The sequence below is a fragment of the Phacochoerus africanus genome, chromosome 3 (assembly GCF_016906955.1).
Source record: "Phacochoerus africanus isolate WHEZ1 chromosome 3, ROS_Pafr_v1, whole genome shotgun sequence".
NCBI classification, from domain to species: Eukaryota; Metazoa; Chordata; class Mammalia; order Artiodactyla; family Suidae; genus Phacochoerus; species Phacochoerus africanus.
The window spans coordinates 63,059,944-63,078,828 of NC_062546.1; the positions used below are offsets into that span (position 1 = coordinate 63,059,944).

At 42.0% G+C, this 18,885-nt stretch overlaps 1 protein-coding gene across 1 annotated transcript; it reads left to right on the forward strand.

Annotated features, from left to right (window-relative positions):
- Positions 1-11,260: 11,260 nt before the first annotated feature.
- On the forward strand, positions 11,261-13,573 carry CLDN23 (claudin 23). The gene has a single exon (XM_047770391.1). The coding sequence runs from the start codon at positions 11,727-11,729 to the stop codon at positions 12,594-12,596; it is 870 nt and encodes a 289-aa protein (XP_047626347.1). The 5' UTR covers positions 11,261-11,726; the 3' UTR covers positions 12,597-13,573.
- Positions 13,574-18,885: the final 5,312 nt, after the last annotated feature.

Below are 18,885 nucleotides of genomic sequence, written 5' to 3' on the forward strand. Positions count from 1 at the left end.
TCTTATACGCTCCAAATAGTTGTCTATCAACCTTTTTCTCTATAATTACCATCTTTGATGTTTTGCTTAGAAACCCTTTTCACATTCTATGTGTTTATTTCCCCTTCTACTTCCTTTTAACTTTTTCAGAATTCCTTTTAATATGTTACTATGCAGGCCACCTAGACTTTCTTTTTCTTTTTCTTTTCTTTTCCTTTATTTAATTTCTTTTGGCCTTTTCTAGGGCCGTGCCCAAGGCATATGGAAGTTCCCAGGCTAGGGGTCTAATCAGAGCCACAGCTCACAACAACGCCAGATCCTTAACCCACTGAGCAAGGCCAGGGATTGAACCTGCAACCTCATGGTTCCTAGTCAGATTTGTTAACCACTGAGCCATGACAGGAACACCTTTTTTTTGTTTTTGTCTTTTCTAGGGCTGCTCCTGTGGCCTGTGGAAGTTCCCAGGCAAGGGGTCTAATTGGTGTTGTAGCCGCAGGCCTATGCCAGAGCCACAGCAACTCAGGATCCGAGCTGCGTCTGCAACCTACACTACAGTTCACCGCAACCCGGATCCTTAACCCACTGATGGAGGTCAGGGAGCCAACCCGCAACCTCATGGTTCCTAGTCGGATTTGTTAACCACTGAGCCATGATGGGAACCCCCTTTTCTTTTTTTTTTTTTTTATCTTGACTTTCTTTTTCTTTTTACATCTTTTGTGATGGAAGGAACTACATTTTTTTCTTCTCCCAAAATTAAGCATTTGCAACAGCACCATTGAATTTTCATGCCTTTCCGTACAAGTTGAAATCCCACTTTATCATGTTAAAAATTTGTGCATAACCACAGTCTACTTTGTCTTTTTTTGGTGTCTTTTCTAGGGCCGCACTCGCGGCATATGGAGGTTCCCAGGCTAAGGGTCTAATTAGAGCTGCAGCTGCTGGCCTGTGCCAGAGCCACAGCAATGCCAGATCCAAGCTGCATCCGCAACCTACACCACAGCTCATGGCAATGCTGGATCCTTAACCCACCGAGGAAGGCCAGGGATCAAACCTGAAACCTCATGGTTCCTAGTCGGATTTGTTAACCACTGCACTATGACTGGAACTCCTCCACGGTCTACTTTTTTGGCCTTAATTGTGTTTTATTGATCTAGCTTCCTATTCTGGTGCTAATGTCCCACTGTTTAAATTATTGTGGCTTTATATTACTTTTAACATTTGGCATGTGCATGCTCTTTCATTGATGCTCTTTCATTTCAGAAGTTTCTTCATATGTTTAATCCATTTTTCCAGAAGAACTTTGAAATTACCTCTTCCATCCTACTGTGATTTTTTATCAGAATAGAACTGCATCTTTCCATTAGTTTGGAAAGCATTACTATCATGATAGTACTTTGTTTTTCTGTTTAGGACTTTGTCATGGTTGACATCATAGCATGAATTTTGGCAACACAAACAAAGAGACAGAAACACCTGCAAATGTGGAAAAAAAATGTGATTCTCAGTCTGAACTGCGAACTCTCTCAAAGACCTACACGAACCTAGTCCATGGCTTGGTAAATCTTTCTGCCCTGCGGTCTACAGAAATGGACAGGGTTGAAGAGACGAGGGCTATGTAAGCAAGGGCAGTTGATTCCTGGGAGCAGCCCCATCCCTGCCATGCATCTCCACCTTTTGTAAAGGAGGCAGCATGATGCTAGGCCAAGAAGGGTTAGAAACCTCTAGAAGATTGAACATAAACAAGGCTTGTTTTTCTTTTTAAGAGACATTGATATCTTGTGATATCACTGGATGTACATATCTTGTACATGTACATTCTGACATGTACAAGAAGGATGGCAAGTAGGTTCTTGCTTTAGATGACCGATCACCATATAGAAATGGCAGGATAAATTTAAAATGACCTACTACCATAGCAGAATTATTCACAATTAGCCAAAAAACGAAAACAAGCCAAGTGTCTGTGGGTGAATTATTAGATACAAAATATACAAATGATTACAAAATGTAGCCTATACATACAATGGAATATTATTCATCTTTTAAAAGAAAGAAAATTCTGACACATGCAATAGCATGGATGAACCTTAAGGACATTGTGCTAAAAGAAATAAGTCAGTTACTAAAGGACAAATATTGTGTAATTCCGCTTATATCACTGGCATAGAGTAGTCAAAATTGCAGAGGCAGAAAGTAGAAAAGTGGTTGCCAGGGGTTGGGAGGATGAGAGAATGGAGAGTTGTTTAATGGGTAGAGAATTTCAGTTTTTCAAGATGAAAAGATTTATGGATATTCAACAATGTGAATGCCCTTAACACTACTGTACACTTTAATGCTTAGGATGATAAATTTCATGTTATTTTACTATGATTTTTTACTATGTGTATTTTACTATGATTAAAAAAAAATAATGCTGTTTCTTCCTTTTACTGTGTAGGAGTTTAAAAAATTTTTTTTCATTAACTTAACAAACATAATATTGAGAACCTCCTATGAACACTATTCCAGGGGCTGAAATATAGTCATAGACAAAGCCAGCAAGGTCCCTAGTGTTTGGAACTTAACATTGCAGTGGGAGAAATGATATAAGTAGGTCAATATGTACAATATATATAGGTCAATATAACATGTAATAAGCAAATATTTGATAGTAATTAAGTTCTATATAGAAAATAAATTAGGGTGATGTGACACTGAGCTAACCAGAGGCTACTTTAAACTGGATGTCAAAGACTATCTATTTATTCTCTATAATAGTGGGCACACAAAGCTTGAATAACATTTGTCAGGCTATAGGCCAACAGAAAAGTTAATGCCATGTAGAAGGTCTTCAATTCAGGCTGTTTTAATGTTAATTAATAATAGAAAATGACCATATTTTGATTTTTTTCATAGTTTAATTTTTATTCTATAATCTACTGAACTGGATTTGCCATTGGAAGACTAGCAATAGTGTTTAGGGCGTTATGTGGAGAGAGTAAAATATAAAGAAGTGGTTTAGAGACTCAGAGGACACCTCAAAGATCAGCACACTGATCTTTGCTCCCCAAAGTTTGAAATGTACCTTCCAAGATAAAATCACTGCAAAATATTGGGATTTTGTAGTACTAGATGGTATCTGAGACCAGCCAGGGTAGGCTAACATCATTAGTCCTTTTAGAATTAGTGGCTGGGAACCCCCTATTTATCTGGAAACCAAGGGCACTGTTTTACCATAGGCTTCTCTTGAAAAAAGAAAGCTATTATAGGACCTTAAGATTAGCTTACACAGATAGGTACTAATCTCAGCAATAACTCACTCCTCCTGCCACACTGTGATTCATACTTTTTTTCTCACTCAGCCTTGTGATGAACTGGGAGGCTCATGAAACAAAGAGCTCAAGTCTAGAATCAGATGCCACACTGAGTGCAATCATCTCTTTTATTACCACAGGGCTACACTTTTTTTTTTTTTTGCTATAAATATTGGAGGTACACTATGCTAAAAACAAACAAACATTCAAACAACAAACAACTTTACTGAAATGCATTAACAGTTTATTTTGACCCGACAGTCATCTGAGAATTCTGTGGATAGTATGTGAAAGGATACAGGGTGAAAAGAGATAAAATGGATTTATTGAGTGGCTACTGTGGACTGGGCATCAAGACAGATTTCAGGGAAGAACTGAACAATTATCCTTGCCCTCAGAGAATTTATCCCTGCCCTAGACAACTAGATGATTCAAGCAATAAGGAATTGTGGCAAGTGTTATGATGGAATAGGGCATGTATGGAAATACAATAGGAAAAATTAATCTGTGGGATTTCAAAATCCTCCCAGAGAAAATAGCATGTAGGTAAAGATCTGAAGGATGTGCCATGCTTAGGAAGTGGCATACAGGACGCTGGGAAAAGAAAAGAGCATACACCAAGGTCTAGGGGCAAAAGGGAGCACAATACTTCGAAAAAAAAAATAAGAAAAATGTCCAGTTTTCCTGGGTTGTGGTGTGAGGAGTTGGTGGGGTAGTTGGAGAAATTGTAACTCTTGTGTACTGATGGCGGGGATGTAAAATGATGCAGATGCTATACAAAACAATAGACTATTTCTTTAAAATAGTTGAAAAGAGAGTAGCCAAATGATCCAGCAATTCCACTTCTGGAAAATTGAAAGCGGGGACTCCAAGAAATATTAGTACACCCTTGTTCATAGCAGGATTACTTGCAGGAGCTAAATGGTGGAAGCATAGTGTGTATCAAAGGATGAATGGATAAACAAAATGGGGTATATACCTGCAGTGGAATATTATTTGACCCTAAAAAGGAGGAGAAATCAGACACATGCCATGAACATGGATAAAGTTTGAAGACATGATGCTAAGTGAAATAAGTCAGTCTTAAATACTGCCTGATTCCACTTGGGGGAAATATCTAGAGGGCTCAAATTCATAGAGACAGAAAATAGAATGGTGGTTGCCAGGGGCTGGGGGATAGGAGGACTGGTGGTAAAATGGGAGTTATTGATAAATGAGTGGAGTTTCAGTTTGGGAAAATGAAAAATTTCTGGAGATGGATGATGGTGACAGTAGCAAATATGAATATACTTAATTTCAATGAACTATACACTTTAAAATGGTTAAGATGGTAAATTCTATGTTTATGTGTATTTTACCAGAATTTTCTTTAAAAATGTTCAAAAAACAAAAGTAGTGATTCCTATCTTTGGTGTTGTCCAATCTAGAATGTTTAAAATTATTTCAAAGCAACTCTTAACTTTGGCTTTTAGAAATACTTTTAATTTTAAGCAATTATAAAGTTTAACATACTTCCATTGTAAGAAAAATAGAAAATGAGGAAAATACTGTTAAATAATAATTTTAGGGAAAATGTAAAATCATAATTTTCACACAAATATAATGAACACGTGTCAAAGATTATATTTAACTTATTAAGGGAACCAGTATGCTGTTACAAACAATTCAAAAGATTGCAAAGTACACACACAGGCAAACCAGGCCTGCTAAAGTGAATTTACAAATCAATGACAAATTGGTCTGTATCCTCTGGGCAATAATCACTTACATTCTACTGACAAACACATTTACATTTCTGTAGACAAAATCATTTGCAATGGCACACTACAACTTTTCTGCAACTTACACAGTTGCAAATAGCTCAAGAACAGTGAAAGTCACAGGACGTTGCAGAGTCGGAAAGCCTGAAAAGTGTGCTAGACAAGACACCCAGTAACACCTCTCTCTGTTTTTTTGGCAGTTTCAAAATCTTTCCAAAGGTTGAAAAAGGAAAATAAGAAATTCTAGAACTCCTCATCCCAGATTACTCTTGCTTTGATTCTTTTGCATCACAGCTAATCCAAAGTATGGCATCTTTATTAAGAAAATTAAACAAACAGCACAGGAATAGGATTAAGATGGTGGAATAGGATGACTGGAGCTCAACTTCTCTACTAAAAACAACAAAATTCACAACTAAAGACTGAGCACTATTCACCCAAATGGGCTGGAAACCTTAAAAAAGATATCCTACTCCAGAAGAAAAAGAGGAGGACACATCAAGAGGTAGGAGGGGCGATTTCATGACATAAACAACCCCATACCTCCTGGGTGGGAAGCTCCACAGACTGGAAACTAACTGGTTCACAGAGACTCAACTACAGGAGTGAGAGTTCTCAGCCCCACACCAAAATCTCACGTGTGGGGATCTGGCATGGGGAGAAAGAGCCCCTGGAGCATCTGGCATTGAAGGCCAGTGGGGCTTGTGTGCAGGAGCTCCACAAGACTGGGGGAAACAGAGACCCCATTCTTAAAAGGCCCACACAGACTTTCACGTGCACTGGGTCCCAGGGCAAAGTAAATTCTCCATGGGAATCTGGGTCAAACCTGACTGCAGTTCTTGGAGGACCTCCTGGGAAAACAGGGGTGAATGTGGCTTGTCGTGAGGGAAGGACATTGAAAGCAAAGCTCTTGGGAATATTCATCAGGCATGCCTTTCTCTGGAGGTGGCCATTTTGGGAAAATCTGGCCCCACCCCTTAGTCAGCTGCTGAGAAGCCCCAGGGCAAACAACAATCCAGGTGGGATCACAGCCCGCCACTCAGTAAACAGGCTACCTGAAGATCCCTCAGGCACACAGCTGCCTCTAATCCCATCCAGAGACTAAGCCACACCCACCAGAGGGAGTAGAATCAGCACCACCTAACAGTGGGTAGGCATCATCCCCTTCCATCAGGAAGCCTACAGCAAACCCCCCATATCGACTTCAGCCATGGGGGGCAGACATCAGAAGTAAGAGAGGCTACAATTCTATTATCTGTAAGAAGGTCACCACACCAAAAACCTATAAACATGAAAAGACAGAGAAGTATAACTCAGATGAGGGAAAAAGAAAAAAACCACAGAAACTCAGCTAAGTGAGGAGGAGATTCCTAGCCTCCAGGAAAAAGACTTTAGACTGCTGATGCTGAGGATGATACAAGACATTGAAAAGAAACTGGAGTCAAAGATGGATAACTTACAGGAAACACTGACCAAAGAGATACAAGATATAAAACTTAAACAAGAAGAGATGCAAAATACAATAACTGAAATAAAACATTCACTAGAAGCAGCTAACAGCAGAATACAGGAGGCAGAAGAACAAATAAGCAAGGCGGAGGACAGATTAATGGAAATTAGGGATGTGGAACAGAAAAGAGAAAAAAGATTGAAAACAAATGAAGAGAGTCTCAGAGAACTCTGGGGCAATGTTAAACACACCAACATCCATATTATAGGGGTGCCAGAAGGAGAAGAGAGACAGAAGGGGACAGAAAAAATATTCTAAGAGATAATAGCCGAAAACATCCCTAACATGGGAAAGGAACCACTAACTCAAATCCAGGAAGCACAATGGATACCATACAAAACAAACCCAAGGAGGAACATCCCGAGACACATATTAATCACACTGACCAAAATTAAAGACAAAGAGAAAATCTTGAAAGCAGCTAGGGAAAAGAAACAAATAACATACAAAGCACCCCCAATAAGGTTATTGGCAGATTTTTCAACAGAAACTCTGCAGGCCAGAAGGGAGTGGCATGATATACTCAACGTGATGAAAGGAAAAAACGTCCAGCCAAGATTACTCTACCCAGCAAGGCTCTCATTCCAATTTGAAGGAGAAATCAAAACCTTCACAGAGAAGCAAAAGCTGAGAGAATTCAGCAACACTAAACCAGCCTTGCAACAAATACTCAAGGAACTTCTCTAGGCAGAAAAGAACAAGAGAACAAGGAGAGAAAAAAGAGCAGCAAAAGCAAATCCAAAGCAATTAAGAAAATGGCAATAAGAACATACATATCAATAATTACCTTAAGTGTTAATTGGCTAAACGCCCCAACCAAAAGACACAGACTGGCTGAATGGATACAAAAACAAGACCCATATATATGCTGTCTTCAAGAGACCCACTTCACTTCTAGGGACACATACAAATTGAAAGTGAGAGGATGGAAGAAAATATTTCATGCAAACAGGGATCCAAAGAAAGCTGGAGTAGCAATACTCATATTGGACAAAATAGACTTTAAAATGAACAATATTTTAAGGGACCAAGAAGGACATTACATAATGATCAAAGGATAAAACCACAAAGAAGATATAACAATTTTAAATATCTCTGCACCCAACATAGGTTCACTTCAATATATAAGGCAACTGCTAACAACCTTAAAAGGAGAAATCGAATATAACACAATCATAGTGGGGAACTTTAACGCCCCACTTATAGCAATGGACAGATCAACCAGACAGAAAATCAATAAGGAAACACAGGCCCTGAATGAAGCATTAAACCAGATGGACTTAATAGATATTTATAGGACATTCCATCCAAAAGCAACAGAATACACATTCTTCTTAAGTGCACATGGAACATTCTCTAAGACTGATCACATCCTGGGCTACAAATCTAACCTCGGTAACTTTAAGAAACTTGAAATAATATCAAGCATCTTTTCTGACCACAATGCTATATAACTGGAAATCAACAACAAGAAAAAACATGCAAAAAACACAAACACAAGGAGACTAAACAACATGCTACCAAACAACCAATGGATCACTGAAGAAATCAAAGAGGAAATTAATCATAAAGATCAGAGCAGAAATCAATGAAATAGAAATGAAGAAAACCATAGAAAAGATCAATGAAATGAAAAGCTGGTTCTTTGACAAGATCAACAACATTGATAAACCCCTAGCCAGACTTATCGAGCAAAAAAGAGAGAGGACTCAAATCAATAAAATTAGAAATGAAAAAGGAGAAGTAACAAGGGACATCACAGAAATACAAAGGATCATTAAGAGGAAGGGATACTCCCAAAATCATTCTATGAGGACACCATCACTCTGGTACCAAAACCAGACAAAGATTCCACGAAAAAAGAAAACTACAGGCCAATTTCACTGATGAACATTAATGCAAAAATCCTGAAAAAAATACTAGCAAACCACATCCAACAATACATTAAAAGGATTATACATCATGATCAAGTGGGATTTATTCCAGGGATGCAAGGGTTCTTCAATATCTGCAAATCCATCAGTGTGATACACCACATTAACCAACTGAAGAATAAAAACCATATGATCCTCTCCATAGATGCGGAAAAAGCCTTTGACAAAATCCAACACCCATTTCTGATAAAAACCCTTCAGAAAGTGGGCAGAGAGGGAACCTACCACAACATGATAAAGGCCATATATGACAAACCCACAGTGAACAGCATTCTCAATGGTGAAAAGCTGAAAGAATTCCTGCTGAGATCAGGAACAAGACAAGGATGTACACTCTTGCCACTACTCTTCAACTTGGTTCTGGAAGTCCTAGCCACAGCAATCAGATAAGTAAAAGAAATAAAGGAATCCAAATGGGAAAGGAAGAAGTAAAACTATCCCTATTTGCATGACATGATACTATACCTAGAGAATCCTCAAGACTCTACCAGAAAACTGTTAGAGCTCATCCACAAATTTGGAAAAGTCGCAGGATACAAAATTAATACACAGAAATCAACGGCATTTCTATATACTAACAATGAAATAGCAGAAAAAGAAATTAGGGAAGCAATCCCCTTTACCATCACATCCAAAAGAATAAAATACCTAGGAGTAAACCTACCTAAAGAGACAAAAGACCTGTACTCTGAAAACTATAAGCCACTGATGAAAGAAATCAAAGATGACACAGATTGATGGAAAGATATACCATGCTTGTGGAGTGGAAGAGTTAATATGATCAAAATGACTATACTACCTAAGGCAATCTACAGATTCAATGCAATCCCTATCAATTTACCAAGGACATTTTTCACAGAACTCAAACAAAATATTTTAAAGTTTGTTTGGAAGTACAAAAGACCCAGAATAGCCAAAGACATCCTAAAAAAGAAAAATGGAGCTGGAGGAATCAGGCTTCTGGACTTCAGACTATACTACAAAGCAACAATCATCAAAACCGTGTGGTACTGGCACAATGACAGAAATATAGATCAGTGGAACAGGATAGAAAGCCCAGAATTAAACCCACGCACCTACAGCCAACTAATCTATGACAGAGGAGGCAAGAATAGACAAAGGAGAAAAGACAGCCTGTTCAATAAGTGGTGCTGGGAAAACTGGACAGCCACATGGAAAAGAATGAAATTAGAACACTCCCTAACACCATACACAAAAATCAACTCCAAATGGATTAAAGACCTAGATATAAGATCAGACACTATACAACTCTTAGAGGAAAACATAGGCCAAACACTCTGATATAAATGACAGCAACATCTTCTCAGATCCACCTCTTAGAGTATTGACAACAAAAAGAAAAATAAACAAATGGGACCTACTCAAACTTCAAAGTTTCTACACAGCAAAGGAAACCCTAAACAACACAAAAAGGCAACCCACTGAATGGGGAAAATCTTTGCAAGTGAATCCACTGACAAGGGATTAATCTCCAAAATTCATAAACACCTTCTGCAGCTCCATACCAAAAAAACAAACAACTCCATCAAAAAATGGGCACAAGATCTAAACAGACAGTTCTCCAAAGAAGACATACAGATGGCCAAAAAACACATGAAAAGATGTTAAACATCACTCATAATTAGAGAAATGCAAATCAAAACCACCATGAGGTACCACCTTACACCAGCCAGAATGGCCATCACCAAAAAGTCTACAAACAATAAGTGCTGGAGAGGGTGTGGAGAAAAAGGAACCCTAGTACACTCTTGGTGGGATTGGAAATTGGTGGAAAGCAGTACGGAGATTCCTTAGAAAACTCAAAATAGAACTATCATTTGATCCAGCAATCCCACTCCTGGCCATCTATCCAGAGAAAACCACGACTCGCAAAGACACATGTACTCCAGTGTTCATTGCAGCACTCTTTACAATAGCCAAGACATGGAAACAACCTAAATGTCCATTGACAGAGGAGTTGATCAAGAAGATGTGATCCATATACACAATGGAATATTACTCAGGTATTAAAAAGAACGAAATACCAGCATTTTTTGCAACATGGATGGACCTAGAAACTATCATGCTAAGTGAAGTCAGCCAGACAATGAGACACCAACATCAAATGTTTTCACTGACATGTGGAATCTGAAAAAAGGACAGACTGAACTTCTTTGCAGAACAGATACTGACTCACGGACAGTGAAAAACTTATGGTCTCCAGAGGAGACAGTTTGGGGGGTGGGGGGATGTGCTTGGGCTGTGAGAAGGAAATCCTGTGAAACCAGATTGTTATGATCATATACAACTACAGATGTGATAAATTCATTTGAGTAATAAAAAATAAAATAAAATAATGAGCCAGAATAATGGATTAAAAAAAAAAAAAAGAAAAAGAAAAAAGAAAGTCATGTGGATGGTCAAGCTGTATCTTCCAAGCGCTAATATAGTTAGATAAATATTTTAAACGAATAAAAATAAATAAAATGCACAAGTGCAAAACTCTGGGACTGGCTTCTCGACCAAGTGGGCCCTTAGTGCACACCTGTCCAGGGCATTTCGGGTGGTTCCGCCCACTCGACCGCGGGTGGTTTGCACGTTAACAGGGCAGAGTTTCCAAGGGCCATCGGATGTCCGCTGAGGGTGGAGGGAGGACAGGACACAGGCATAAGGCGACAGGCGGGGGCTGGAAAAAAACTTTAGCCACCTGAGATCTGCTGAGAAGTAGTGACTTGCGCAGCGCCAGGGCTGGGTGAGACCTTTTGGGCGGTACCACCCTTTTCCTTCCCCGCCCACGGCCGGCCGGGCCCTGCCTAGCTGCGCAGAAGAGCAGGGGCGGGGCGACCTTTGCTCCTCGGGGGCCGCGAGGGGCCCCACACCGCTTCCGGCTCACCTCTCCCGCTCCTCCCACCGGGACGGGTTTGGCCACCGCGGCCACCGCCTCTGTGTGCCCTCACTTCGGGCCGCGGTTTCGATCCGACTCGCCTGCGAACTGGTTTCGATTAGGCTGCCAAGCGTGAGAGAGGGCGAAACTGACTGGACGGAGGAGCGAACTAGGGACAAGCGGCGGAGCGCGGACTGCCCTGCGCCAAAGACAAAGAGGGGGTGGGAGGAGAGCCAGAAGCAGGACTCCGGGCGCTGCAGCGGCGAGCGTGCGGACGTTGCGGAGCCGAATCCTGGGGCGCTCTCGGCGGGTGCGAGAGCTGGACAACTCAAGCCGGCGGCGGAGGCAGCAGGTGCGCCGTCCAGGATGCGGACGCCAGTGGTTATGACGCTGGGCATGGTGCTCGCGCCCTGCGGGCTGCTGCTCACCCTGACGAGCACGCTGACGCCAGGCTGGCGGCTGGTGAAGGGCTTTCTAGACCAGCCGGTGGACGTGGTGCTGTACCAGGGACTGTGGGACATGTGCCGCGAGCAGAGCAGCCGCGAACGCCAGTGCGGCCAGCCAGACGAATTGGGATACTTCGCGGCAGAGCCCGTGAAGGTGGCACGGGGACTCATGGTCACGTCGCTGGCCGTCACAGCCCTGGGGCTGCTGCTGGCGACTCTCGGCGTGCGCTGCTGGCAGGACGAGCCCCACTTCGCGCTGGCTGGGCTTTCGGGCGTCGTGCTCTTCGCCGCGGGCCTCTTGAGCCTCATCCCAGTCTCTTGGTACAACCACTTCTTGGCAGATCGCGCCGTCCTGCCGGCTCAGTCCAGCCCGGTTACCGTGCAGGTCGGCTACAGCCTGGTGCTGGGCTACCTGGGCAGCTGCCTGCTGCTGCTGGGTGGCTTCTCACTGGCTCTCAGCTTCGCTCCTTGGTGCGCAGAGCGCTGTCGGAGCTGCCGCAAGGCCTCCCCCAACAGCGCGCGCCGCAGCAGCATTAGCACTGTTTATGTCGACTGGCTCACGCCAGCTATCAAGTACTACAGCGACGGCCAGCACCGGCCGGGGCCCGCCCAGCTCGGCCCTACCAGCCGGCGAAAGGCAGGCTTCCCGATGCCCCGGCCGCCGCCCAAGGCCTACAGCAACCAGGTGGACGTGCTCGACGGAGAGAAGTCTCCCAACTCCCACCTTGACGGGTCCTCCCGCAGCACCCGGCCCTGTGGCAGCGCGCTGCCTTGCGACTCTGACTTGTAGGCAATGCCCCAGCCTGCCCTGGCCAGGAGGTGTCTGGCTGAAGGACTCGCCCCACGTGGTCCAGCCTGGAACTTAGCTGTTACTGTTATGCTGAAACACCTGGCTTGGAGTCGGACCCCCGGGTGACCTTCCTTTCCTGTGGCCAAACTCGACTCCTTGGACAATTAGTTCAGGTTGGGTTTGGTTTTCTTTTTATGGAATTTAGTGTTCCTCCCCAGAGGGATCAGGGTCCTCTTACAGAGGGGAGGGACAGGTTATTCATACTTTTAGCTGAAGGAGATCTAGAAAGGGTGCCTTTGCATGGTGTTGACCAGGGACACTAACAACAGAAAGTCAAAATCAGCAAATTGCCTCAAAACTGATTTAACACCTTGAAACAACAACATTCTGAAATGCTTATGAACCTTGTATCAATAGAATTATTATTTTTTTCTGCTGCATAACTCATTTTCATGCAAACTCTCAAGAGACTGGTTTATTTCTGGCTATATTTGAACAAGGCTCTTAAATGTAGAGCCATGCAAATACCAGTAGCCTTAGTGGCTTTGAAGGAATGAAATAATCTGATTAAGTCATATTTACATTTCTTCATGCATAAATAGGATTTTTTTTTCACTTCTTTTTAGTATGAAAGTTGAGGTCATTCCAGAGTTTCTCTTCTAGAAGCCAGAAGAAGAATGAAGGGACTAATGCTATATTGTTCTATTTCTTGGCTACCTCACCCTGGACAGAAAGGGGACTATATATTAAATATTTGGTATAAAATAGAACCTGTAAATCACATTAGACTAACATACATGTGTATATATTTCTTAATTTTAAATAAAACTAGAAAGGAAGAGTTTCACTGTACTCACAAAAGCTTTTTTGTCTCCAGTGCAACCTTTGGGAGTTATTACTAACAATTTCCTGGCTGTCTATGCACTGTTTCTGAAATCTAGCCCTTAGATCTTTACACCTTTTAGCATAAGATTGCTAAAAGTAGCCAGTGGGCCCCCACTTCAATCCTAGATGGCTTTATTTTCAGATTCATGCTATTTTCTGTGCAAAGCCAAGTTTATTGGTGAGAAAACCAGAAGCACCAGTTTCCATATGAGGTGAGACTAGAAATCTTTTTCTCTTGTAACGGTGCTGCCTAAAATCATAGGTAGGCAGCTCTGTGTTCCATAAGCAGGACTAAATCTCCAGCAGGGCTAGCTCCAATTCCAAGTGGTTGATTTAAAGTTGTCTTGATCTGAATTGAATCTTAAAGCTGCTATTGGTAGCCAATTCAGAAGTAGGAACATTCAGTTCAGTAAGCACTGATAACAGAGAGCTATAGCAGATCTAACTAAACAGCATGTACTGCTTGTTAACAGTGGAAGGGATAATATAGATAATATACTGGAATAACCTGCTTATTTTTGCAACCCCAAACTTGAGTGTTTTGGCATATCACTTCACAATGTTTTTCAAATGCAAATTCTGATTCAACAGGTTTGGAGTGAGGCCTGAAACTGATTTTCTAACTATACTCCTGATTCACAGACCCCCAGTGGGGCTTCATGGTTCTTCTTAGGACTGTGCCTCACTCAAATTTCAATCCCAACTGGCAGCACATAATAAGACCTTTGAGAGCTGCTATTCAAATGAGTTACTGGACTTGAACTCAGGAACAGAGCAAGAGTGGAGAAAAGGCAACCCTGCTTTTTTCAGCTGACACCTCAAAGGGCAGGAATTGGGCACCTGAGGAGTCTGGACCTGGCAGATAACATAAAGACACTGGGTTTCTGGCAAATACTGAATCTACCAAAGCTTTCCTGCATCATCATTCCAATGTTTCTAGGGATGCCTTGGTAAAAATCAAAACTCATGCTTTGTATGTTTTCACTTCTCCCTGCCCAGTTACTCTCCACTGGTTTATATCCAAAAGGTTTCCACTTGGGTGATTAAGATCTGCTGCCAAGAGTTAGAACTCCATTTTTTTTTTTTTTGTCTTTGTCTTTTTGCCATTTCCTGGGCCACTCCTGCAGCATATGGAGGTTCCCAGGCTCGGGGTTGAATTGGAGCTATAGCCACCAGCCTACACCAGAGCAACAGCAACGTGGGATCCGAGCTGCATCTGCTATCTACACTACAGCTCATGGCAACGCCAGATCCTTAACCCACTGAGCAAGACCAGGGATCGAACCCACAACCTCATGGTTCCTAGTCGGATTCATTAACCACTGAGCCATGATGGGAACTCCAGAACTCCATTTTTTTTTTTTTTTGTCCTATCCACAGAAATAAAACCAAAAAACAAACAAACAAAAACTCCTTTTAAAAGATACAAACTTCCTTTTGCTATAAAAATATTCAAGGTGGCATGGAAAGAAACTCCTGCATCAGTCCAGGATCTGGATTTGACTTGAGGGTTATTCTTTGCTATGGCAGCAAAAACTGACAATGGACTTCATGCTCAGACGCTAGAGGAGGCTGGAGTCTCAGGAACTGCTGTTGCTGGTGACCACTTATCCTGAATCTAATACCCACTAGCCAAGCAACTACAGGGCAATGAGACACTACCCTGAAATACTGCTGCCTCTTGGGTTCAAGCCCTGCATGCTTCTGATGTGCCATCATGACTCACTTTAAATAATCCTAAGGACATACAGAGTATGTGTCTACATTTAATGGGTAAAGGCTTTTTTTCTTTTTCTTTTTTTTTGTGGCTCCCCGCGGGCATACGGGGTGCCCAGGCCAGCAGGCCAGGGATCTAATCTGAGCCATAGTTGTGACCTATGTAGCTGCTGCAGCAATGCCAGTTCCTTAATCCACTGTGCCTGGCTGGGGTTGGAACCTGTGTTCTAGTGCTCCAGAGATGCCGCTGATCCTATTGTGCCACAGTGGGAAATGGGAATTCCTAAAGTCTTTTCCAGATTATCCGAGTTCTGCCTGGAGGAGTGAGGAATCTGTGAAAGTAGAGCAGACCCTGTATTAACACAGCTGCTGCTCCACCCATTTGCCAATCCAGCTTTGATCTGGATGTACACCCTTACTTAGAAGGGGTGAGGTTTTTGGCACACAGGCTGTCTGTCCCTTGCTGAGGCTCTGAGAGGTGCTGTCAAGGATGCTTCAACAACCAACCACCTCTTCATGGCCTAGATCATTCATCCGGTAAGTTTGGGAGCACCTGTTATTCTCTCAGCCCATCTGTGGACATACCTGGAAAGCAAATCCATTCCAGCGTCTGCTTTTTGTGTTACTTTCATACTCTTGCATGAGAAAGATGTTCAAGGAAAATGAAGAATAATAAGCCAGGGTCAAGGGTTAGAGAAAAAAAGGTGATATTTTAAGTACAGTGGTCAGGAAGGAGGTGAGGCTTGAGCAGAGAACTGAAAGAAAAGTTTGGGGACCAGAGAGAACAGCAAACTTCAAGTTCCCAGTAAGGAAATATTAATGAAAGCAGATTGGCATGGTGGTCTTGGCACCACTGTTTTGCTCCTTTACACAGCACAGACTGATAAGGATAGGAAGAAGCTGGTGGTCAATGAGTCCCAGGAAATCTTCTGGGCTATGCTTTATTGGGCTAATTGCTTCTTTAGGAGGGAATACAGTCTGGAACAGATTCAGTCAGTCGTACAAAATGTTTTCAGAGTCAAATATAAACAATTTGATATCTGAATAGCTGGCGAGGAATATCCTACTTGCCAGTGTATAAACAGCCCCAAATTTAGTGGGCAGAGAAAGATATTTCAACTTCAGGGCCTCAGAGTGCTGGAAAAGGTTAATAAAAAGGAAATCCCTCCCACACGCCCACTACTCACTCCACATCTTCACTCTGGCCTTCTTAAAATGAAGGGCTGTAATATGTCTTAAAACTCTTAGGTCATCTCTGTCATTCACTTTGACCTTAAATTCCATTCATGATTTGGCCAAGGCCTAGGTTTTCACCCTGCTTAGTTTCTCCCATACACATACCCTAATTTGCCCCATCGGCTTAGAGGTATCATATTTGAACATATCATTTAAGTGTCCAAATGTGTACTTTTCTTGGTGTACCTTCTCATTTTATCTCTAAACTGAAGGTAGGGGCATGGATGGCTTCTATTTAGTTTTGCAGTCCCAGCATGGGTACAAATTCTTCTTCCAAGCTTGATAGCAATTTAACACATTAAAGTTGCCTCTAAAGGCAGTTTCTGTACCTAAGTGCTTCCTCACCTTACACATAGCGTATCATGTACATGGAAAGTAATTTGTGGCCTGAAACTCAGGGGTGGAAGCCAATAACACAGGTGGGGAGTGGCACAGGAGCTACTTGGTGAATTGGATTATGACTGGCTTACAAAGACCAGTCAAGCACAACGCATGCCTCCTCTATTCCCAAGAAACTACCAATGAGATCTTTCTCCCTGTGGGAAGGGAGAGAAATAAGGAACTCGATCAATAATTCAAGTAAAAATTTGTGTGAAATTCTCACACCATCTTCCCAACAACATCTGCCCTCCATTCTGCTCTTTTTCACTGCACACAGTAACATGACCTCCTCCAGCCAATCTTTAGGAAGCAGAACTGAACATGGGAAAAACAAGGTTTAATCTGCTCAAGTAAAGGAAAATATAGAGAAGTCTTGGGGTAGAGGGGAGACACTACTGACTAGAGGGCTTAATTTTCCACTTGGGCAAGTAGAGAAAGTGGCATAAGATTTAAGTACAACTCTACCATAGTCATCCAAAGACCTCTGTGCCACCTGTGTGACAAATGCCCCTGCCACTCCTCCCCCTACCCCATTGTGGTTGCCTCCCAAATTGCTGCCACTCACCACAGGGCAGAAGAAAACTGAACAAGTCACTGCAGTGTTTCTAGAACTTGAGTAATAATATGTTCCCTAAGAACAGCCTAAGCTCTGCCCTTTCTGGATTTTAGTTTCTTCAGCAGTATAACCGGGAAGACTAGATTAGATGTTATCAGAGGGCCTTCCTGAATCTAATATTCTGAGAATGAAAATTAAGAACTAGATGAGGCTGAGAGAAGAAACATGAAAATTGAACAGTGAAAGATATAAAGCTGATTGGCTCATAAAATTAGTAACTGGCCTTGAATGCAACAAACAAGTCCATATTCTAGCTCTTGGTTTCTCTGAATTTCCTAAGCCTCCCAGCAGTTAAAATGGTAGAAACTTAGTATCTCCCTTCCATCATCCATGAACCCTCTTCTAATTTGTTTTCTCAAGAGCATAAGCACAGTCCTCTTTTTGTAGCAACCAAACAATTCAGCCAATTGTGAATGGAATATTTTCAATGTAGAACCTGCAGGTAAAGAGGGCCAGCTGAAAGGGCCTTGAGCATCTATGGATTTTGGTATCCAAGATGCCCCTAGAAACAATCCCTCGTACATACTGAGGGACAACAGGATGAAATGCTTAATTTAACTCTTAATTGCTAGCAATAGACACAAAATGTTGTTTCGTGTAGAGCTCTTGAAGCCTCAAGCATAGAATATTTAACTTTCCCAAAGCTCCTTTTTCTTCCAGAAGAAAACTCAAATCTATTTAACAGGTTACAGAAATTGAGTAATTATAATGAAATCCAAATTTTATGTCTTCCCACAGCCTTACTTCTCCATTTATTAGCTGTAGAGAAATTAAGAAATTAATAAATAATGTAGAGATTGTCACGTTAGAAGGGTCTTATGCTTCATAATGTGTCCATTGCTTCAAACAGATCAAGTTATGAAATTGACATATTACAGTCAATTGACATATAACAACAACCAATTCAGGGGATGCGATGGTTAGGAATTAAGTATAAAATCTTGAGTATCCTTTCATAAAATTAAGCCTTTCTGGTGAAAAAGTAACATTCAGATGTGTTTTGTGAATTCTTGAATAGACAAAGTACACCAGGTCATGTTAAACTAGACTTGGCTAGGGGATGTGGCTAATACTTTGGCACATGTTCATAAGAGACCAAAGGTGGGAAAAGATATAAAGTTGGGGCAAGGTGGGGGGAGCACACACGTGATGGATTTGGCTGCAGCCAGCTCCCCTTTTTTCCCAGAAAGAGCAAGTAGCAGGTATTTCTAGGACCCAAACAGGAAATGGGTCTGCAGAGCAGGAGGGCAGACGTACCACTCTAGCACAGAGCCTGGGGAAGCAGGCTGAGCTAGCCAGAACATTAACCCTAGAAGTCCAGTAGAAGCATAAGGTCTATGGAGCCAAGACAGAGGCTTAAGCACATTTGTTGTACCTAATCCATGTAGGCTTTTGATCTGGATGCTCTTGTGCCATTGGCATGCGCTTGTGTACAGATAAGAGGCAGAGCCTTTC

Bases quoted from the DNA above. Each gene is read 5' to 3' on its own strand.
- CLDN23 (XM_047770391.1), top strand. From the start codon at position 11,727: ATGCGGACGCCAGTGGTTATGACGCTGGGCATGGTGCTCGCGCCCTGC.